A 23,891-nucleotide genomic window follows, 5' to 3' on the forward strand; every position below is an offset into this window, starting at 1 on the left:
ATCAATAGCGTTTTAAGGCTCTCAATATACTGTGTCAAGTTTTGGAATAGCATGGAGAAGAGCTGGCACCACTTTCAACTTATTCCAGGACAGGACATATATAATGTCCAGAGCAGATAGTTGTAATCCCCCCTGGTTAAATTCTCCCTGACAGACACTAACAGCAAATGCATTATTCTTGGATCAATTACCCAAATGTTTTACAGATTACATTATTTATCCAGCATCAAATGCAACAACACCGTCAGTTACACCCAAAAGAGCACCGAGGCCTTCGTTCTGCGAGACAGTGTGATGACCACAACACAAGACCGATAAGGCAAGGTCTCAAGTCGCAGTGTTTTAACTAAGCTGACCAGCAACGAGATAAACAATAGCTTGTGAATGACTATATCGGCCTGTTCAAATCACCATCGGTGTAGTCTAATCAGCCTTTTCCCTCCCAACATGGCTATGCTCTCTGTTTATGTGCACAAATGGAATCACTTCATTTTTCAGCTGCTGTTGTCTGTAGATGTTTGACAGAGGCTGACAACACAGCCTCTCTATAAATAAAGTAGCAAGAATGGATCACATGTGAATGAGCCAACATGCACACACACACATACACTCAGGTTTTCCTTTCGAACTGGATTCCTTCACATACGCGAAATATTTTAACAGATGTTTCCTTCAGAACAAGGGCGCTTTTTAAGGTATCACACACATAAAAGTTACTACTGTGCTTCGTGCGTCTAAAATGCACAAATGAATTAAAAAACACTCGCAAAACCCGATAGTACAACGATATTTCAATTTCAAACATGCTAGAGGAAGAACATCAACCTTGCCTCTGTTTCTTGCCTTCTTTAGTCAGCCGGCACAACGAAGCAAAGAGCCAAGCACTTTGTTCACACTGAAAAGCACGTGCTTTACATTCTGAAGTCATCACCTTCATATAGTAACAGCACATCACCACTTTTGTCCAGCTGTTCAATCGAGGCAAAATAAATGAGAAAAAAAAAAAAAAGTCAGAATGCCAAAAAATTTATCTGAACACTGCTGTGATGACTTTTAAAAAAATACATCAGGATGCTCCGTGGGGGGAGGGGTTTTAGTTGCAATAAACATGAGCAGATTAAACTCAAAGTAATGACAGCTTCTTTGAAAAACTGCAAACCTAGCAGTGTTTTTACAGCACAGCAATACACAAAAGTAAGCAAGCAAAGCAGCACAGCAAACTAAAAATCTGTACATTTGCTAATTGCTGAAATTGAAAGGGGACATATTGTATTTTTACATGCTTTATCATATTTATAGTGTTACAAAAATGGATCACATTACAAATTTAACATGGCTGAATTTTTTTTTAAATTGCCATGTACGAGACAAAAGCTCAGGCTTTTGAATCTTTAGGATTTCTTGTACCTTTAGGCTCAGTTTACTAAGAGCTCTTCTGCTCTTAGTTCTTTATGAGCTAAAAGTACAAGTCAGAGAGAGAGAGAAAGGAGGTGTATGGTCATCTCAGTTGAACAGCTCTGGCTGTGAGCACAGTATTCCCACCCACTTGGTGTTCAAACACTCAACCAGAAGGGAGGATGGCCTTTGGATAATGTTCTTCTGAAGGAGAGGAGCTAAAACTGCTTCTTTCAGACAGAGGGCTGAACCGAGTCCCAGTGTAAGCTATATATGGATTATTTTGAACTGATTTATGCAAAGCTACTCAAGCAGAGTCCAAGAATTAAAATATGGAGTTGGGTATGATAATAGGGGAATAATAAGTCCACTTTAAATATGGTGGGAGTTTTCACAGTTCAAAGCAATACAGTACTGAGTTTTTAAAATCCCAGATTCTTCCTGTGGCACCAACGTGAGATTGATTTGTGATTTTTGAAACTTTACAAGACCAGATTTTCAGTTTTCTCTAATGGCACGATTAGGTAAAATTTAGTTATGGATTAAATGTGTGAAAGAATTAATTATGGTTAATTAACAAATGTTAGCATGCTATCAATCTAATGTGATGAACATGGAACACGTTTTAGTTAAAAATATGTAAAACTTAAAAATTCTGAAGGTTTTATTATTATACAGTTTAGACTCAACCCACTGTAAAGTTTATGCCCTAAATTAACTGTATTGGTAATTACCAAAATAGTTTTTATGTTTCAGTAATGGTTAACCCACCAGTATGCACAAGCTCTTTAACTGAAATATTTTAATGCTGGTGTTATTGTTGTTAACCTAGATTTTCAAATGTACTGGTTAAAAAAATAAAAATAAAAAATAGTTGTTAAGATGCCAAATTACAGTGATCTACTTGGATTCCTGAACAGAAATTTTTATTTGATTTGATTAATTTCTTCTTAAAGAATTTCAGTGTAACAGCTCAAATTTATAGAAATATTAATTCATTAAAGTTTGTTATTTGCCTAATGAATAATAATATTTTTTAATGTGAAACAATTATTTGAAAGTTTCTAAATTTTTACTTGTGTTTTCTTGTTTTTATGGCCTGTAGTCATATACACACATTATATACATCTCCCTCTCACCACCTGGTGGGTGATGTTTGTGGTCCTCAAGCTTGGGTCCTCGGGGCTGGGAGTTTGAGGGTCCTATGCAGTATCTTAGCTGTTACTAGGTCGGTACTCTTCTGAACAGAGACATCTGGTGTGCTTGGAATCTGTATCCATGTGTGGGGCATCCAGGTGGTTCTCAGGTTGCTCTGCCTGGTCTTGGAGTCCTGGTGGTGCTTTCACCCATTGGTGTTATTTCCAAAGCTACTATGAAGTGTGCTCATGTATTGACTATACATTTTGCCTGCTGCAGTATCTGAGAAGAGCTTCCATGTTGTGGAGAGGCAGGTGATTACCTGGACAGCAACAGTGTTGTACCCTTGTAGGGCTCCTTCATGCATATAACCTCTTACATTGGGGTGGCTGGCATAGTAACATCTGACATGGACCTTGTTAATAAGGCATGTGTACATGTATTTTATAATATCTATGTTTAGACAGCTTAGGAAAAAAATAGATTTCCAAGTTCTCTAATTGCTTTCTGTGTAATGTGTACAATAAAGAAAGCTTTTATATGAAAGTATATGTCATGCAATTCAAACATGAAATGAAATTATGCAGACGAATCTGCAGCAATCTTCACCTCTTGGCTTTGTGCCCAAATCCAACTCTGTCAAATGAATTCTTAAACACACTTGAGCAGTCAAGGGGCTCAATGTCACAGTGACCTGTCATTAGGAAATCAAACACAGAGGAGTGGCGGTCTCACAAGATCTGATGTAATTGTGCTTCGGTCAATTAGCACGAAATATAAACCACATGGAGGCTCGCCATGTTGCAGAAACTGGATATTAGCTTTAAATTAAGTACCTGTTAGATTTCCTCTATATATATGTTGCAGGGAACAAATGAATTTTAAAGTGCCAGTGCAAAAATGCACACACTTTAAAGAAGAATTAACCTAAATCTACTGCACTACTGTCAACCAACTAAAATGTTTTATTTTTAACTGAAAACTCTTTGGATTTGCTGACTCAAGGTTTTATCCCCCCCTCAACGAGGCTTTCTCTGGACCTCTGCTGCCAGAAATGCTCAGAGTGTGTTAGCACATCTGCATTTTTTAATTTATTTTTACAGGGTCAGTGAGAAAACTTTCAAACAGTAAGCTGTAACTGCAGAGATTTTCTGCAAGTCACTCAATTATGAATAATGAAGTAAATAATGTCAGCTGGCCTAAGCCCTTTACAGTGTTGTGTGTGCGCCCTTGCAAACTTTCGTAATTAACCTGAGAGCTACAGTCAGTCGTTCCTTTCATGAAGTCAAGTCTCTCTGTGCTATGCTGGGACTGTCCTCCCTAATCTACAGACAAGAAACTCCATTCGTGACACCCTTAATCTTAATGTTTCAGAGCTGGAGTGTGTGCTTACATCAAAGGTTATCAGATTGACAGTAATCCATCACAGATGTTTCACTGAATTAGGATAGAGACACCTCTAGAAAAGCTCCTCAGTAAGCTTCCAAGCCCAGTAACACACTTTACATTCTCAACTCCAACAATAGTTGTTTTGCTCAAGCTAAGAAGCACTTCAAAACAGTTTCCATGTACAGGGAGTGCAGAATTATTAGGCAAATGAGTATTTTGTCCACATCATCCTCTTCATGCATGTTGTCTTACTCCAAGCTGTATAGGCTCGAAAGCCTACTACCAATTAAGCATATTAGGTGATGTGCATCTCTGTAATGAGAAGGGGTGTGGTCTAATGACATCAACACCCTATATCAGGTGTGCATAATTATTAGGCAACTTCCTTTCCTTTGGCAAAATGGGTCAAAAGAAGGACTTGACAGGCTCAGAAAAGTCAAAAATAGTGAGATATCTTGCAGAGGGATGCAGCAGTCTCAAAATTGCAAAGCTTCTGAAGCGTGATCATCGAACAATCAAGCGTTTCATTCAAAATAGTCAACAGGGTCGCAAGAAGCGTGTGGAAAAACCAAGGCGCAAAATAACTGCCCATGAACTGAGAAAAGTCAAGCGTGCAGCTGCCAAGATGCCACTTGCCACCAGTTTGGCCATATTTCAGAGCTGCAACATCACTGGAGTGCCCAAAAGCACAAGGTGTGCAATACTCAGAGACATGGCCAAGGTAAGAAAGGCTGAAAGACGACCACCACTGAACAAGACACACAAGCTGAAACGTCAAGACTGGGCCAAGAAATATCTCAAGACTGGTTTTTCTAAGGTTTTATGGACTGATGAAATGAGAGTGAGTCTTGATGGGCCAGATGGATGGGCCCGTGGCTGGATTGGTAAAGGGCAGAGAGCTCCAGTCCGACTCAGACGCCAGCAAGGTGGAGGTGGAGTACTGGTTTGGGCTGGTATCATCAAAGATGAGCTTGTGGGGCCTTTTCGGGTTGAGGATGGAGTCAAGCTCAACTCCCAGTCCTACTGCCAGTTTCTGGAAGACACCTTCTTCAAGCAGTGGTACAGGAAGAAGTCTGCATCCTTCAAGAAAAACATGATTTTCATGCAGGACAATGCTCCATCACACGCGTCCAAGTACTCCACAGCGTGGCTGGCAAGAAAGGGTATAAAAGAAGAAAAACTAATGACATGGCCTCCTTGTTCACCTGATCTGAACCCCATTGAGAACCTGTGGTCCATCATCAAATGTGAGATTTACAAGGAGGGAAAACAGTACACCTCTCCGAACAGTGTCTGGGAGGCTGTGGTTGCTGCTGCACGCAATGTTGATGGTGAACAGATCAAAACACTGACAGAATCCATGGATGGCAGGCTTTTGAGTGTCCTTGCAAAGAAAGGTGGCTATATTGGTCGCCGATTTGTTTTTGTTTTGTTTTTGAATGTCAGAAATGTATATTTGTGAATGTGGAGATGTTATATTGGTTTCACTGGTAAAAATAAATAATTGAAATGGGTATATATTTGTTTTTTGTTAAGTTGCCTAATAATTATGCACAGTAATAGTCACCTGCACACACAGATATCCCCCTAAAATAGCTAAAACTAAAAACAAACTAAAAACTACTTCCAAAAACATTCAGCTTTGATATTAATGAGTTTTTTGGGTTCATTGAGAACATGGTTGTTGTTCAAGAATAAAATTATTCCTCAAAAATACAACTTGCCTAATAATTCTGCACTCCCTGTAAATGTTAAAATTTTTTTCCAAGAAGTAACTCGTTCATCCTCTGATGCACACTCTGGGTATTAAACCATCATGGGACACACAGAAACACCGAAACACTACCACTCCACCTCCACTGCCAACTCAGTACATCTAAACATTTTCTTTCATGTTTCAAATCTTCTCAGTACACTCAGCCTTCCACAATGTGTGGTTTACTTCTGCACACAACACAGAGACTGTCTTTAACATTACACTTTTAACTCTTTTAGGTGCACACAAAAAAACAGACCTACCAAATGATTGTGAAGTTTTCAAGTTTTCAAGTCCTAATCATCAGGTCATTATTTTATTTTTGTCCCTTTTTTTGCAGCTGTAAAGAAACCTTTCAGTTTTGCTTATTAAACTACTTGTTTTCCCACACGTGAGAACCACAGAGCAGAAGCCTCAGCAGTGAGTCTGTTCTTCCAGTGAGGCATTAATAGGAGGAGTCAGTGGAGCTGACATTCCCCCAAATCAGACTTTTCCCTTTCTAAGAGTAGACTGAAACAAGCAGGAGGATCTCCTAGACAGGATAACAACTCCACGTGTAAACTGGTAGAAGCAAATCCACCGCTGCTTTGTCTTTCGGAAAATCATTTCTGAATGCATATGATTGCATCAAGACTGCAGAGAGAGACAGTAACTGATGAAAAACAGAGAACTAACTTAATTTTATGTTACTGCATGTCAGTCTTTTACCTGTCCCAGTGCTTATCACATATTATGCAAATTTACCTTGTGGGCTTACATGCGCTGATAGGCTACAATCAATACTAGGCCTGCAGAGCGAGCACGCTGTCACATCAAGTGAAACAATGAAGAATCTAACTGTCCCTGGTGAATATAGTAGTACATGCCACATCGAATCAAAGAGGCTCCCTTACATTGCCCACATTGCAGCATCAGACTATAAATGTAAGCCTACTGTAAGAAACTCAAAGGAACGGCAACATTTCGGTTTTGTATATGTTTGGTTGAGCTCACAGCCTGGAAACTGTAAAGTTACAAAGCCTGCTTGAATATTTCATGTAAACATGTGGTTGGTGTGAGAAAGTTCAAGTTGCTCTGGTATGCATTTCTCCAGTTAAACATTCGGACAACCTGTCTTGGCTGGCGCTGTTTGTATCTTGAGCCTGATAATCTGGTGCTGTGCTCTAAGGGAAAGTCAGCTAAACTTTCTTGCCTTTTACGTAGCCTACAGGCCCTCAATGGAGTATGCGAGGTGAGAAATAGCAGCCTCGCATTGCCCCGAAATAGAGCGTTTTGTTTCAGATAACAAAGTTAGAACAGGAGTGGAAGAGAATTAGATAACAGCTAAAGAGAAAAAGGAGTGAGAAACCAGGGAGGCAGGCAAGGCATGCATGCAAGTGTGTAACTGAGTTCGGGCTGGATTAGGCCTGCTTGTTATGGATAAGGAAAGGCAAAGGGACAAGGAATCAGTAGTGGGGAGAGATGAGGAGAAACTGCAAAGCATGCCACGTTAGATGGGTACAGTAGGAGATCTGCAAAGGATCAGTCAGCAGTAAGAGAGAGAGGGAGGGAGGTGTCTTTGGTAGTGAGGGAGAAGCCAAAAGAGCTTAGTTAAGGAGCTTAGTTGAGGTAGGTTAGCTCTGAGGATGGGCTGTTACAAGAAAGATGGGAAAGGGGGCCAGTGTTAAATCCATCTACTGTAACATTAGCATTTCTCCCATCTCCACCCTCTCTCAGTCCCTCTGGTTGTGTGTCTTTCATTCCCCCCATCTAGGCATTTTCCAGGTAGACTCCGTGTTCGTCCAATCTCACACCGTACTGCCCTTTGATTTACTTCGCAGCGTGGTCAATGTGACAGTGTTACGGCGCATTTAACAGATACAAGTCACATACAGCACTTTGGGAAACAAGCGCCTCTTTTTTTTCAACTTTGGTTTCACTTGAAATGATGGGATTGATAAGTAAACATGAAAACTCGCATGCTGTTTCAATGTTTACTAAAAGAAAGGAGGAAGGGGAATGACATTCGGCTCACGTGGGCAAACAAAAACTAGAGACGCCGCATTCGGCAGAGACCAAACTCTTGTTTTTAAAAGATGTCTCCGTTAACACATGTAGCAATGGAAAGCAATGCTCTCATTTACCCTCTAACTGCGTTACGCCACTCACGTATCTCTCATTCAGAATCTTGCTGTGCTAAAAGTAACACGCAGCCCAGACAAAAGTGCCCTCAGCTAAATACACGAAATGACTTGACATTCGTTCTCTTCTTGCACACTCGGGCCTTATTTTGATAACAGAGGACAAAGTGTCTTCATCTCTGCAGAACAATCTTTTGGGTAGAAGCAACAAAAGTCTGTGGAAAACTATAACACTGTTCAATTAGTTTTGTGAGGGGAGACACATAATGAGATGGTAATGTGTGAACACAAAGAACAGAAAGGCCTTTGGTCCTCGAAAATCTTTGGAGTTGCTGCTAAAAAGACATCTTTTTGCAGTATGGATCTATAACAATTGCATAAGGAGAGAGAGAGAGAAAAAATGAGATAAGACAAATTGCCCTCTGGCAGACTGGTGAAGGTGACTTGAAGGAGTTGCTCCATTTTTATACAAACTTCCTCCTCCAGCTCCTACCGGCCTAATGCACAACAGTTAGCAAAGAGACGCTTGCTTCAAAGTGCTGCTCACACTGTAGGTCTCTGCTGTCCTCCTACAGCCACTAAAATCTCTTAGGAATTGTGCCACTTTCATGCCAACTAGAGGGCCCTTCCTAATTCTCCGTTTGACCTACTGGGTTTGGAAAGGATCATCGGTCAATTTTGTTTCAGAGGAGCTGCCCCTTCTCCCCGCTACCACCACCCCGCTCCCCACCACCCTCCAACCCCAATCAGGGCAGCAGTGGCGCCAGCTCGGTGAAAAAAATGATAAGTTGGGTTTTCCACGGCTAGAGAACGAGGACTCACATGGTATCCCTATGGAGCAGCATAGTGGGGAAATAGAAAGTACAACAAAACATTATACAAACACACGCACACGCATGCACACACACACACACACACAACCTTCATGTGCATGCTAAAGTGCACCCATCCATAGTAACAGACGTAGACATACAGACACAAATCTACCCATCTGGACACATTATTCTGAGGCTAAATGATTAATAGCATGCCCTGCTCATGTGTTTGTGCATTTTTAAACCAAACCACATTCTAGAGATTCTGTGCCTCTCACCTCCTTATTCATTTAAGTTCAGAAATCCAAACTAAACCCATGTAGTTTTTTTTTTTTTTTCCTCTACCAGCATTTGACTTGAATGAAATGACTCCTTCCTTTTATGAGGTGCTAAAGACTGAATGATGGCAAAATTGTGACATATAGCCAATTATAATAGAGAGACTTTGTGCAACTTAACTTTATGGAGACGTCATCATGTGCAAATTTAATGTTGTGTTTTTTCAACCAATGCATGAAGCGCTTTCAGTGCTCAGGTAGAGTAGAAAAGCGCTATATAGGAACCAGTCTATTTATCATTGGGTTAAGGTTATCTCATGCCTGTGACACCTCACTGGCCTCCCTCTGTGCTCCAGAGGAGCTGGTGTGAAAGTTTTTGAGTTTTAAATCCACCAGCCACGAAGATCCCAAGGTAAGGGCGTGTAAAGGGGGGTGGTTAGTGACAGGTTAACATGTGGGTAGTTAGGGGGCAGGGGTACAGGAGGGAGAGGGGAGGTACTTAATAAAAGCAGGCAAGATGAGCTGCAGCAATAAAAGAAAAACCTTCCTCTGACGGGATGTTTAGCCTTTGTGGTGTAGCACGTATAGACTAAAATATTGGGTTTGACAAGAACTGCTGCTATAGATTTTCCCACTCTCCACCCATGCAACTCGAGTCCCCCTTCCACACCATCTATGCAAAAATGAATTTAAAAACATCAAAGCTGGCATTAATGTCTCATTTCCCTATGCAAATGCACAAACGAGAAAGAAAAAGAGAGCCTCTCATTTCTCCCTGCCTCTTTCATTTTCAGCGAGAATCATTGGTGCCCCCTTGAGACGAAGCCCGTTGCGCAGTTTTGGTGAGAAAAACGGGTTAGGGGATCCTGGGGGCTGCTCTGCATTATCAAAACAAACCATTCAGCAAACAAACAATTAAACACTCATGAATTATGGACAAGACATCTAAAATAGCAATAAAAACAAGGAGTGGGAAGTCGTGGAGCAAGTGCTGAGCTAATGAAACGTGTGCAAGGGTGTTTTTAAATAGCCGGGCAGTGGTGTAGTATGTGGGCGTATTAGCGTATGCCTTCCTGCACACGTGTACGGCATCGATATGTAACCTATTCTGATGATTCCACATATTTCCGGGAAAGGACAGAAAGCACGGAAACGCGTGGGAACAAAAGCAATAAGTGAAGGAAGAGAAGACGTCTAATAATCCACAAAGTGCAATTGTGCATCAGCCATTTTGGTTTGTGCCCAGCAACAACATCCATTATTCACAGCCCTGTATTTACCTCTCACAGACACGCACAGTCCATGCAGCAATGATCCAGGAGGATATACTGAACACCAGCAGAACAGTTCCTGGACAGATGGTCATGAGGGTCTTCATGACAAAGCGTGTGTTGAAGTTAATCTTGTTGAGGGCGCCAATGCTGCGGGACGAAGCGTCCGTGAACAGCTTGCTGTGGAGTAACATGACTCTGCCAATCAGGTAGAGTCTCAGGAACATGGGGATGGAGAGGATGATGTCCACATCCGCGTCGGCCACCGACGGCGTGTAGGTAAAAGCCAGCCGCGCTGTCCATGTGAAGACATACTGGCCCGGGATGGGGTGAATGGCACACACCAGTAGTTCCAGCACGATGAAGAAGATTCGCTCATACGTCATGGCTATCCTCCAATCATCCGCACCATTGTCGACCATAAACAGCTGAAGGAAAAGACAGACTGAGGTCAGTTTGGATAAACTTAGAATTTCCTTCCACGCTCAACTTCTTTTCCTTCTACACATCTTTAATACATTTTCAACCACATGGACCTGTGAATGAGGCCTCATAGTATTGGTGTGTTTATAAATGATCCATAAGACATGGATGCTGCTCATGATGGCCAATACTTGATCTACAAATATCAGCCATAGCATTAAAAACACCTGCCAAAACTTGTGTAGATCAAAAATGTCAGTATACTGGGATGGTGGGAGGTGGTGATGGTGAGTTCCTCTGGGCTTGTCCTGAGCAGGTGTTGTGGTGTCCTGGCCTTGTCTGTGAGAAATCCAACATTTCTCAAGCAGAAAATCATCGTTGTTATTCTTCTTTCTTTCTTCTTTTTTTATTTGGCTGATCTTTGTAAAAGCTAGCAGACAAGAGTAGCATAGGTGTCTTATGTTTTGATTTATAAACAACACACCTCTAAGACTCAAATAAGCTAAGGGCAAATACATAATAAATATACGGAGCATGAGATGTATGGCAGTAGTTCTAGTTATCCCAGGAAAAATTTACAGAAACTCAAATACAATAAAAAAGAAAAAAACTGTATAGCTTCATCAAGACTACTGTTTGCAAATAAATAATACAGTGTTTCTGGACAACAACTTAAGAGTCATTTAAGAGTGATTTTTTTCCACCCCACTGGAAAACCTAAATTGTGCAATAAACCTTTAAGCATAATTTTTACAAAAATTGTGAGAAAGTTCAATAAACACAACATTTTCAAGAAAAAAAAACAATTGAAATCTGTCAATTGTTTTGTGGTTTGAGGTTTAAAGCGTTAACGGATTTAATTTAAGATAGGTTTTTCTCTACAGTGGCAACAAAACATGCAGCCTAATACTGCTGCAGAGGTTCCTGTGAATATGCTGCACATGTAGGTTACTCTTCTTTGCTTCTGGCCAGGTCCTTACTGTTTTGGGTCATTTTCTTTCTTTAGAAAGACAAAGTAGTCCATCTCCCATTGTTACCTGTTGCCCTTTTTTCTCCACCATCCTCTTAGCAATATAAAATACTAATTGTCGCACTCAGGATAGCATTAATGATGCATCAGAGTTTACAGTGACATAGTTTTCCTACACTGCCTTTGTACAGACAGCAGGGTTTGTAGGATTTTATTGATTTGAATCAAACAGACGATTGCAAACACTTAATACTGACTATTCCACCTATAAACATCTATAAAAAATGTCATTTTATCAAATGTTTACAATACTTACTTAACTGGCTGTGGTTTAAATCTTAAATTGGAGATTGCTGTGGTCCTGTTTCTCGCCTGTTTAGTTTTGTTTCCACTTCTCTACATTTTCTGTGAATGATTTTGGAGTGAGACCTCTCACGATTTCTACATGCATATCACAGGACCAACACTACAAGACATTCTGTATGAATCTGAGACATCAGAGGCTCTGACAACAGCAATATTTCACACCCTGAGACTGAGAACAGGCTCAGTGAAAGGTAATAATAAAAATTAAATGAAAAACTTTATCACAAAATCACAATGACTCTTTGCAGTCACTAACTAATATAAGATATTTCATACACAGTATGAAATAAGTATTGTCTCTTATCAGTTATGATACACCACATGTACAGTACTCATTACTTTACATTTTGCTACAAACATAGGTGCAGCGATTTATTAAAATGTGTGCAAATGTACATGGAAATACAGCACACAGTTTGTACACTTCCAACAAGCTTTAAAGTCAATATTTGGTATCAACACCTTTATTCTTCATCACAGCCTAAACTCTCTCAGGCAGCTTTCTTTTAATTTCTTGAAGTAGTCTCCAGGAATAGTTCTCTAGGCTTCTTGAAAGACATTCAAAGCCCATCTTTGGATGTTTCTGCCTTTTGTTCCGTTCCCTGTGAAGATGATCCCACAGTGCTTCAATAATGTTAAGGCCCGGGCTCAGGGGAGGCCAATCCATGACTGATAGTGTTAAACTGTGTGCTTTTCTATTCAGGTTTATTTTTTACAGCACTGGCAGTGTTTGAGGTCACTGTCATGCTGAAAAATTAGCTGTTGTCAATCAAATGCTTCCAGATGGACTGGTGACTCAAAGTCTGACTGTACATTGTACAAACCATGACAGAGCCTCCACCTTGTTTTACAGTTAGCTGTAGACACTCACATTATACCTCTCTCCTGATTTCCCACATACATAATGATGGAAATTTAACCAGTTCAGATTTGGCTTTTTTCTTTTTTCTTAAGGTCATAGTTTTCAGGTACTTTTAATGTATGCACAACATGTTGAAAGTTAACATCTCACTGGGAATCACCTAGTTGGTGCCGAAATACACTGTCAGACTGTATCTATGGGACAGGCTTACAAAAGAAAGAAAAAAACTTATCTGAAAAAGGTCAGGTACAAAGACTGGTCTGAAAATTGATCAAAAACCAGCCAATGTCCAAAGAAAAATGCTGAAAAAACTAGCTTGGAGAACTATTGCTCAAGACCACTAAAAATTACAGGAAAGTCCAGCTCCTTAGAAGCAAAATTACACAGGTTGGGGGTAAAGTGGTTACAATCAAGCACTTTTTACAGTTCAACATTTTTTTAAGCTTCAAAACTTTATCTTTGGGTGGGTGCTTTAAGGTTACACTGAACTGTCTGCTTCAATTTCAGTTAAAGAGAAAAAAAGAATAAGTGATTTGTATTTAGCGTCGTTTTGCCAGTAGAAATTGAATTCCCAACAGACTGTTTAAAATCAGGTTTTATAATATTTAACTTCTGCCACACTGATCTCAAAAGATAAATGAATAAACAAAGGTTACTTTTTCTGCAGTGCACTCACCTGGATTTCCCGGGCATGGTACATTATTATAAGACCAAGCAATATAACAGTGGAAAGGCTGATAAGGCATTTCAGTGCAAATGAGTATGAAGATTCCTAGGGTGAGAAACAAAAAGGACATGAGAGACAATATTAGAAATAGCCACCAAAATTAAAACCATTCTCTTAGTATGTGCAAACATCATAGAGTATCATATATAGGAGTACAACATTACAGTCAAAGAGTGTTCACCATTACACAACTCATATTTTCTAGGTTTAAAATAATAAGATATATACATGTCATTTTAACCTCTATGGTATAGCTATATGTATACAGATGACACTACACAACTGCATCTATACATAGCACCCTCAAACACACACTAACACATATACACACACACGCTACTTATTAGCTGAAGCCCAACAAGAGCCCACATAATGGGGTTTCACAAACAGCGCAGTCAGGATGTTGCTAAACAATACAGCTGCAGGTGGAGGTGTAGCCTGATATTATCTATGGACACCATTTCCCACCATCTAAACTACCAATTAATCAAAGCCCAGCACTAACAGGGGGACTTTCCACTTAATGGTAGGTGCAGAAAAGGCAAGGATGGTATTAGCAGGGGGGCCAGCACAATGAGCACTGCTGGTGATAAATAGGCCGGCTGGATGCTCACGCAGGAAAGCTCTTTGTATGTGTGTACGCATTTGTACATGGGGGCCGTAGATCTAGAAAATTAGAACCTGTGTTACTCAAATCCTCCCCCAACCCTCTATGTTGGTAAAATGCCAACTGATAAATCAATTTAACAACCATGGTGTAAAAATGCTGCTCTGCAGCAGGCTAATGATCATAGTGTTGTTATTACAATAACAACACTGACGACAAACGATTAAAAAAACCAAGTGGAAATATCATTCATAATTGCCAGTGAGATGACAGTCCTTGCTTCTCAATATATGTTGTCCTTTGGTGGTCCATATTACAGAATTATTTTTAGCCATCAACTAGATTGCTTTGCCCCTGAGGTTGGCGACATGTTCTCAAGACATTCTAATGTCTGAAATTGTTTTGAAAGTCCCTGATGAAATAATACAGAGTAAACCAATTAATCCACGTGCCAGAGGTTCAAGGATTTTTAAGTCCCAGTGCTCACTGCCTCTTTACATGTTCCCTCCTTCAGGGCTCAGAAAACCTTTGCTGAGCCGCGAGCGTCTGCTCCATGATGGGACGTGAGATGGAAAAATGGACCAGCCACAGCACATGCTACCTGTCTGATGTGGGAAGGCTGCGGTGCTGCTCAGAGACATTAGGTCATTTCCATTTCAGCTGAGGTCAGTATGATGAATGGACCGAACAAAACTCAGTAACAGTCACAGACAAATCTATTGACTTTCTTAAAACCCCATAAATCATCCTATAGATTACCCCACCAACTTACTATATTTTAGAGACACAAACCCTTCCTCACACACATATGAAAGAAAGAACACAATTAAAATGCACACACAGACACAAACAGGCAAAAACAAAATCTATCCCTTTTTTAAAGGAATAAATTTATGCTTTTTAAAGAATTTCAGTATGTCATTCACAAAATATTGAAAAACTTCTAATTGCCCATAATGATTACCATGACAGTTAGCACACTCCAATCCTGCACACATAAAGTAAAAATACCCATTAAGACAAGCACATCATATGAATAATTAATGATTCATTATGCATTTTCAGCTTTAAAATTTTCACAAATGCATGCTGCATTCCTCTCTTTCTGCTGACAGTGAAAAAAACTCTTGTTCAGAAAGTGGTTTATTTACTATAAGCTCATTTATGACTGACTGTAAAAGATCAACAAAGAAAAAGCAGTAGCCCCTTAAACCAGAATTCCTTCTAAGGCCAGTAAGGGACAAGTCCACTGTTTGTAGAAAGAAGTCAAATTGACTTAAAAAAAAGTACAAGAAAAATATTTTTTGAACTAGAACTTTGTTGAGCACTTTCTTAAGAGTTTAAATCAACATTTTGTACACGAGAATTAAAAAAAAGGACAATAAAGCAGGATGTGCGATCATATGAGCATGCAGCATCCTCAGATTATGTGACGAGCATGCAGCATCCTCAGATTATGTGACCAGATAATACCAACATTCTGCAAACTGCGAAAGTGCTCGTTTTGTTTTAGTAATGTAGGCAACATATATGCCAAAGCTGCAATTCTTATAGAACTGACAGGGGGCCTTCCAATGTCCTTGTCTCACAGAGAGTATGAGTCGGGTATGGAAGTGCTTTGCATTTGAGGAGAATGACCGAGAGGTGATGGGCTAAGTGATTTACAAAAGCAACATGCAAATGAGCCTTTTCCACTTTAGTGAAGCTCTTAAAAGACTGACATCCACATTTTTTCAAAGAATTCAAGTCAGTTAAGTATTAGATCATATTAACAACCTCCAAAAGGTCGTTCTCTTTATGTTATCCTGGAGATCAGCTGTGACACACACGTTTGCAGTTGCTAATGTTATGTGAATGTTCAAGCTAATGTAATGTAACAAACGTTATACCTCATAGTAAACTTTAGCAGGCCACTCAGCAATCATCCTAACATCTCAGTCTGTGCCTGTCAGTAACATAATGTTAAGATTTTCTGCTCTGTACTTTTGTTGCTTTTATTTACAGAAATGTCACTGTTGTAATGTTCAAGTGGTTTTTTTGTGTTTTTTTAAATAAAGAAGTTTAAATAAGTGGGATGGCTCTGTAGTGGTGTACAGATTTGCTTGGCATACTAAAGGTCAGTAGCTCACTTCCAGTCGGAGAAACCTGGGGGCTTTTTGTCCCCTTGGGGTTGTGTCAGGAAGAGTGCTTTGTGTTTAGGTGCATGGTAGTATGAAACTAGTATTATGGCATCCATTCATCAGGTTCTCAGTCAGATTAATTCCTCGCTTGTGACAGCTCAAAACTCAAGGCTTGAGAACAGTCAACAGACCATGCACTTAAATTTTCAAACACTAGGTCTTCTATCCTACTTTGTTTTTACTGACTCCAGAGAAGAAAGAAAACAGCTCTGTGACCTATCATATCGCTGCAGTGTCAGCTCCACAGTAAACAGTCTAATAAATAATGTGGTGGGAGTTGTGCCGCACTAAGTGAAGGATATTCTTCCCCCAAATATGACACACTAGGGTTGACTGTTTGACACTGATGGACAATGACAGGCCAAGGGGTGGTAGCTTGGTCACCACAGTGACCCTGAAAACACACTGCCTCGCCAGTGTCCTCGTTCAAGAGTCCCTCTTGTCTCTAGAGTGTGCTGCATCATTGCCACTCCTACAAACTGATGCAGTTTGAAAAACCTGGAACTTCATTCCCACCTTTTATTCTCACTTGCCGACCTCTTCATTTCTGTGTCTTTATCTCTCTTTGTATGAATCTTTATGGCTCTTGTTGTCCGCTTTGCTCCACTATCCCAGTTTCCTTCTGCCAATAATGGCAATAGCAATGGAATCAGTCCTTTGGGTACGTGCCAATATAATGCCAATAACTAAAACTTTTAAGTAGTGACAAAAATAGACCTACCAGCAAAAAAACCCCCAAAAAGACAAAACAAGTTCCAAAAAGACAATATCTTTTAATAGAATAAATAGTCTATTAGTCATTGTGCAGATCACATGACACTTCTTTTTACTTCTATTGGAGCAATACTCCCAGTTGCTTTGTTGCATACTGTACGTCAGTGTCTGTGCTAATAATCACTCTTCATGAAACTGACAGCTGCCAACCCCGCACAACTCAAACATAACAATAGAAGTGACAACACACAGGGCTCCCACTCATGCATCACACACACACACACACAGACGCACACACGCACAACCTACCTTAGTGTAAACCCCCCATGACAGTTCCGTCTCTGTCACCATGACAACAATCCCAAACATCCCAAAGATTAGAGCGTAATCGCTTAACCGTTTCCGCTTCTCAAACAACGCCCTCCGGTGGCCGAGCTTGTAGCCAATGTCCCTGTTCTTCTTCTGGGGTGCCCGCCCACTGCCCCGCCCACTGCCCTCCCTGACCAAGCTCTCGTTGGATGCCTTGCTGGGGTCTTCGCCGCCGTTGCCCTTGGACACCACCACCTCCAGGCCAGAGCTGTGCAGCGTCTGCAAGGGTTGCGTCTCCGAGTCGAGCTCCGCGAGGTTGCGGCGCGACGAGGACGCCAGGCTGCCCACTAGTGGTCTCACCACTCCGCCATTGTACTTGCAGGTGTTCATGGCTATCTGAGGGAGTCGGCCACAGCTCTCAGAGAGGGAGGGCTTGGATCCAGCATGGCTCAGCTTCTTCTGCTCAGTATTGGCCTGTGAACAGGAAGCAAAGGAATTAGCACAATACTACCACAACTTTATAAAAAAAATAATAATAATAATTAAAGGTGTAAAAACTGACAGCAGGTTGAAGAGACGCACAGGTTTAGACTTTAAATAGAGCATTGATGTGGGAGTTACATCACTGCAGCTCTGGAGAGGGCACGGAGACGAGAGGATCTTGCAAAACAATATTGGTTATAAAAGGAGACAAATTTAGTGCTTAGCAGGACATGTGTCCAAGCGTACAGCATGAATCAAAATAGCAATAGTTCTGGTTTCAAAGTCCCACATATGGAGGGTTTTTCCTTGAGTAACAAACTGATAGCTTCTAACCAAGTTACAGCTCTTCATTAAGAGCAGCCTGTTTTTGTGAGTAGTAAAAGCAGAATTTTTCCTGTTAAACATTTGGTGCCCTCTTTTTGTGGAGGTTTTCCCACAAAGAGAGCTCCCCTTCAAGAAATGCCATCCAAACTGCATGGCTCAAAAATAAATTAATAATGGATGAAAGGGGTTTTGATGTATAAATAAAACCATATAACCAATATTGGACCCTACAAAGTGCAGAAAATTGAATCTTTGCGCAGCACAAATTTAGATATAAATGATTAATGCACAGCATGGCCCTTTTTCCTGTCAGACAAACATTTTTCCCCTGCAGAGATGAGCAGCTAGCTGCCCAAAAGAGGAGAAGAAGACGAAGAAAAAAATAACACGGATCTCCTTAATTCAGGTGTCCCAGCTTCTCACTAATTTAACAAAACAGTATAAAGTGTTTATTGCGTTTCATGTCTGTTGAAGGCACAGCAAGCTTACGGGAAAGCTGAAGAACAAAGGATGACACAAGCATCCTTGTGAAAATATTAAGTTTTCACCACTGAAAACAGTATATAAGGGGGATGGGGACTCATTTTTTTCTCTTTCGCTTTAAAATCACCTTCTAATCCGATGCTATGAGATGTGCCTCCTATGAGATGTGCCTCCTCTTTTACTGAGTCCTATATCACTTCTGCTGTTCTTGGTAGATAGGAATGAGTTTCTGCCCCGGCAACGCAGACAGAAAATGTTCAATCCATGCAGAGACTATAGAGCAGTCACCCCAGAAGCATCTATCTGCCGGTCTATCCCTTGCCCTTCAGAGACTTGGGCCGATTATCATAATGGGTTATGAAAACTTCACATGGAACAGTGCTTTTTCCGAAACAAGTCAGGGGTGTGCGATAGCACTGCTGGCCCTTTTTTATCAGCCCTGACAAAGCATGCCTAATGCCTTTAAATGTGCTGGTGGGAATACAGAAGGGCAGCCCTAATGGAAATTTACTAACTCTGGGCCTGTGATGCTATCATCTTGCACATATTGTGGCTCCATGAGAACAGGACTAAAGGTTAAGGATAAGTGCAGCCCATAGTGTTTCTAATCCCCTTTCCTGTATTAAATTGCTTTTTAATCTGTGCCATTAGGACCTCTGTACACTTGTGAAGACTGAAGTGAGTGAACTTTACGTTTGAATGACAGGAAAGACTGCAGAATTAGATGCTGATATGGCAGTCCTACCAAAGATGATGGAAGAGGATATAATTAGAACAGGAGGAGCTGAATTTTCCTAATCTAACTTTTCCCGCAGAAGCTTCTTGGATAAAAGGGTCTTGTGAATGAATTTAAATTAATTCTAACAGTTTGCATCTTATTGACATCGAGGATTAGAATCCCCAAATATGGATTTATTTCAGTGTCAAGTAAAGTTTGAAAAGATTTCACACAAATTATGCCTTCCTCTGGCTTCCTCTGCTTGAGGAAACCCTTGAAGCAGTCAACATAACCCAATACAATAGGGCATCTCAAAACAGTAATTTTTTAAATATAAATTTCAAATGATTACTCATTATAGCCCATCAGAAATCCAGTATCTCAAATTATTATTAGTACACACAGAACATCCCAAGCCAGACAGCCAGCGGATTCAATGCTATGCTATGTTGCACTTTATCTGGAAATCAAGGTCCTGGAGTTTAGTGGAAGATTAAAGTAAATATCAAGGGTATTTTAAAACCCAGTGTAAAGTTTCTGCAGTCTGATGATGTTGAAGGCCATGTTGTCTGCTGGCAGTTGGTCCACTGTGTTTTATCCAGGCCAAAGTCAACACAGCCGCTCAACCAGGAGGTTTTAGAGCATGTCATGCTTCCATCCAAAGACAAGTTTCATGGAGAAGCAGAAAGGGACTTTTTCCACAATACTCTAAATTCTTGAGACGCAAATGTCAAAAATATCACCGGTCGTGAATCAAAGATATGTACAGACTGCGTCAGAAGAGAAACAGCAGAGCTGAATAATCCCGCAAAATACAGCTGGATCGATCTCAACCATAAGCAGTCTGTATTTAGAAAGCCATTTTATTAAATTCTAATAAATATTTCAAAAGTCATTACCAATGCATCAATAAAGTCCTTTTACTAGCATTAAGATCCAAAGCAGAAAAGCCTGTCTTTCCTTTAAATGCTTGGGATTGTCATAGTAACTGGTGAGCAACTGCAAAATATCCTTATTCCTTTGGTTTTAAATGTTATAAACATGACGTCACTCATTCTCAAGAGATAATTTCCAACTTTTGTGTGGGAGGTAAATAACACTGAAGTTTCACTTCTTGCTGATCCCGTGTTATTTTTAGTCTCAGTCAAACTTCCTGAGATGCTTGATATGCAAATATGGATGGCAAACTATAAAAGCTGACAAAAAAATTATATCACAGAGACTTACTGAAGACCACTACTTCAAGCATCGCTTGTGGATTTCTGTGCGAATGTACAGTAAAAAGGTCGTCCAACACAGAGGTATTTTGACTCAAGCGTTTCACATGTATAAGATGGCTTTTTTCCTGACAGTCATCCTCGTGTTTTGAGTGAGTCTGTAAATCAGTGTGTGTTAGTATGCTTACTTCAATAGACTAAACCAGGGGTAGGCAACCTTTCTGATGGCGAGTGCCATTTAAAATTTCCTCAGAGGTCAGTGTGCCATATGATTGCATTAGCAATAAATTTAATAACGCTCTATATGAACAGTTACACAATATATAGAACCACTTTATAGAATTATATTTGTTTGCAGATGTTGGCAGCTATCAGCGAATAGTTATCAGCTATTTTGAAACAAAAAAAGACTTTTTATCCATAACAAGAACTCCATAACAGCAAATGAACTGTACAACAGAAAATGCAAATGCTATTTGTGGTCTCCTGACAACAATGATAAGAAAAATAAACTAAGCCAATATGGCATGTCTGTTAATACAGAGACACACATGTTAATATGATCTCTGGTCTCCCACTCAGAGACACAGGTCTCCGAGTGTCCAGCATTCAGACAGCTACCTGAGGACACTCATGTGAGAGAAAATCTGCTCACACAGATATGTAGAGCCAAATACTGTCAATAAGGCCTCTGCAATGTTCTGAAGACAGTTAAACTTCTCAGGTAGTGATGTCCAGCAGGTGAAAATGCAAGCTATGGATTCCAGCTGCTTCGATGTTGCATTAACTGGCATTAACTCAGCCAGTTAATGCGAGACAAATCTAGCTGCTCATTAAAGCTTTCTGGTTTGATCAGAAAATAAAACATTGGTCCATACACCTGAAAGTCCCAATTTGCGATGTGCACCGCTGGCGGGGCCATTTATTTTTTGATGCACCTTCTCAGATTAATTCACTGCGTGTCGTGCCCAGGGCTGGACTGGGACAAAAAAACAGCCCGGGCATTTTAACTAAAGACCGGCCCACCAGGTATTAAAGCCGTAAAGCCTTTGAATGAAAACAAACGCTGTTGTGACAGTGATGTACACTGTCTTGTTGGTATATGCATGATTTCTATACATTTTACATCAGATAAAAACTTTGGTTGTAAGCTTCAGATAATTATTTAATAACAGCCAGACATTTTAAATGAGAATAAGAAAGTATTTCTTTGTGCCCCCCTTTCGCTGTTAATGCCCTACCTGGCCCCCTGGCAAAACTTTGCTAGACCCGCCCCTGCACAGTTACCAGCCGTCAGCTACTTAGAAAAGGATCCTGGTGTTATTTGTCTCTCAGAAACAGTTCATAACTTCCGTTCAACTCATTCATGTCACCTAAAAGGTAAACCTGAAGTTCAGTTCACCTGACACTCAGACCAGCGGCTGCCTCTCCTCCTCCTGCCTCCCCTCTCCCTCATCCACCTGCTGGCCTCCACCACTTGTTAATGTTACTGAATATGTGGAAGCTCCGCCACAGCCACCACCAAACAACTGAGTTATTTTACACACCGGCCAGCATCTGGCCAATCCACCACCTTTCATTGTTTATACCGTTACAAAAAAAATAAATAAATCATCGGGCCACTGAGCAAATGCCCGGTATGCCCGATGGCCAGTCCAGCTATGGTCGTGCCATCAGTTAACCCTTCGCGTGCCAACTGTGGCACGCGTGCCTAGGGTTGCCGAGCCCTGGACTAAACTAATAAACCAGCCTGATAGAGTGCCGCCCGGCCAGTGTAGTCCTCTCTCCTTTCTCCTGGTGGTATCTACTTTCCACCATAAACACGTCCCTTTCACTCAGTTGCATGGCTGAAAATTTTGAAATATTTCCAACAGATAAATTACAGTCACTACAGTCACTGTTGAGCAAGTTTTGAAAAATCTAAATTAGTCACTCTGAGCTTTTCCACAAGTTCCACTGCAAATCACCCATACCGCTCCATGCAAACATTTTCATTCATTTCAGTCAAATTAAATATTTTTTTAAATAGTACGTTTAAAAAGTAAGAAATGCAGCAGCGCAGGGCAGCGCTGCGCAATCCAACCGCTCTCTCTCGCTTACCATTGTCATTCACGTGTCGGACGCTCAGTGAACGCAGCCTCTCGTTGCAGATCTTTTACGAAACTGCTGCCTTAAAACGGGTCATTAGCATTAATATGGACCCTGCATACCGCATGTGACGGGCACACGTTCCAGTCTAAAAGCGCTGTGAACGCCCATCTGCTCCCCGACTTCCTGCTTCTGCTGCCCATTGTCCAACCTGATTTGCACCAGTGTTTTGTCCCAACCTGCACACGGGTGTGACTTCTTAAGAATGTTCACCTCCAGTGAAAATAAATTAAATGATCAGCCCTATCATGCAGTACAAATTAATGCTGCGCTTAGGAATGCCATACTCCCACATTAGGAAATTCATAGAAAGGTTATTATAGTTCATTAAAACTAACCTTAAAACTAAGAATACAAAAAAAAAACTTAAGAAAAATAAATAAATCGGTAAATCGGTGTAAAGTTTCAGTTAGTTATTATGTAATATACTTAGTTTTTAAGTTTGTTGATCAGGTACAAAAAAAGAAAAGAAAAAATCGAAACTTGTCTGATGATATATTTATTTACATGTTTGAGACTTTGTATGTGTGCAAGACCGAGTCAGCTGCTTTCAAAAACTTCTGTGCTTTTATTGTTTTATCTTTACTGGTGTTCATATATCTTGTCTTCGACATATAACCTCCATGCAATTATAATTAGAGAGGTTAAAACTGAGGCTGGAATTAATAAGAGAAAAAATAAACTAAATCTAAACATTTTCAAACACAAAACTAAACTGAAAGAAGAAGAAAAAACGCACTCAGTGAATGAACTGAAACTGAATTAAAAGCAAAAAATAAAAAAAATAAAAAACATTATAAAAGCTCTTCTTGGCAGATACAAAATTAGGCACACCCAACTGTATATCCTGCTCATCTCGTGTTCTGAACAGAACAAAATGACCATCATTTTGTAGCTGTTTCATGAGACATGAGACCTTGAACTTACTAGTGTTTAGTGATGTCAACAATTTAAGCCACAACATTTTTAGCCTACATCATACTTTATATAACTCACAAGTTATGGCTGAGCATCTGCTTACCTTTGACGCTGGACGTTTTGGCCTTGGTTTGTAAAAACTTGCAATGATTTAGCAGGAAAAAAATACAAAAAGAAGAAAAAGAAGTTGTACAGATTCCCCCACTCTAGTTATCTGTTAATTTGCAGTTCTCACTAGGTGTGAGCACTGCTCATTGGTCAGACTACCTGTAGGAACAATT

General features: G+C 40.4%; 1 protein-coding gene across 2 annotated transcripts in view; it reads right to left on the reverse strand.

Moving 5' to 3' along the window:
* kcnn1a (potassium intermediate/small conductance calcium-activated channel, subfamily N, member 1a) overlaps positions 1–23,891 on the reverse strand; it is a 65,456-nt gene that overhangs the window by 14,471 nt on the left and 27,094 nt on the right. For both annotated transcript variants that reach the window (XM_084913100.1, XM_084913101.1), the window contains exons 2-4: positions 17,320–17,793; positions 13,459–13,554; positions 10,171–10,589 (exon numbers count right to left, since the gene is read on the reverse strand). In XM_084913100.1, the coding sequence (XP_084769226.1) occupies positions 10,171–10,589; positions 13,459–13,554; positions 17,320–17,793 (989 nt within the window). The remainder of the gene's footprint in view (positions 1–10,170; positions 10,590–13,458; positions 13,555–17,319; positions 17,794–23,891) is intronic.

This window comes from Perissodus microlepis, chromosome 18 (assembly GCF_051167445.1).
Source record: "Perissodus microlepis isolate ML-2025 ecotype Zambia chromosome 18, ASM5116744v1, whole genome shotgun sequence".
Lineage (NCBI taxonomy): Eukaryota > Metazoa > Chordata > Actinopteri > Cichliformes > Cichlidae > Perissodus > Perissodus microlepis.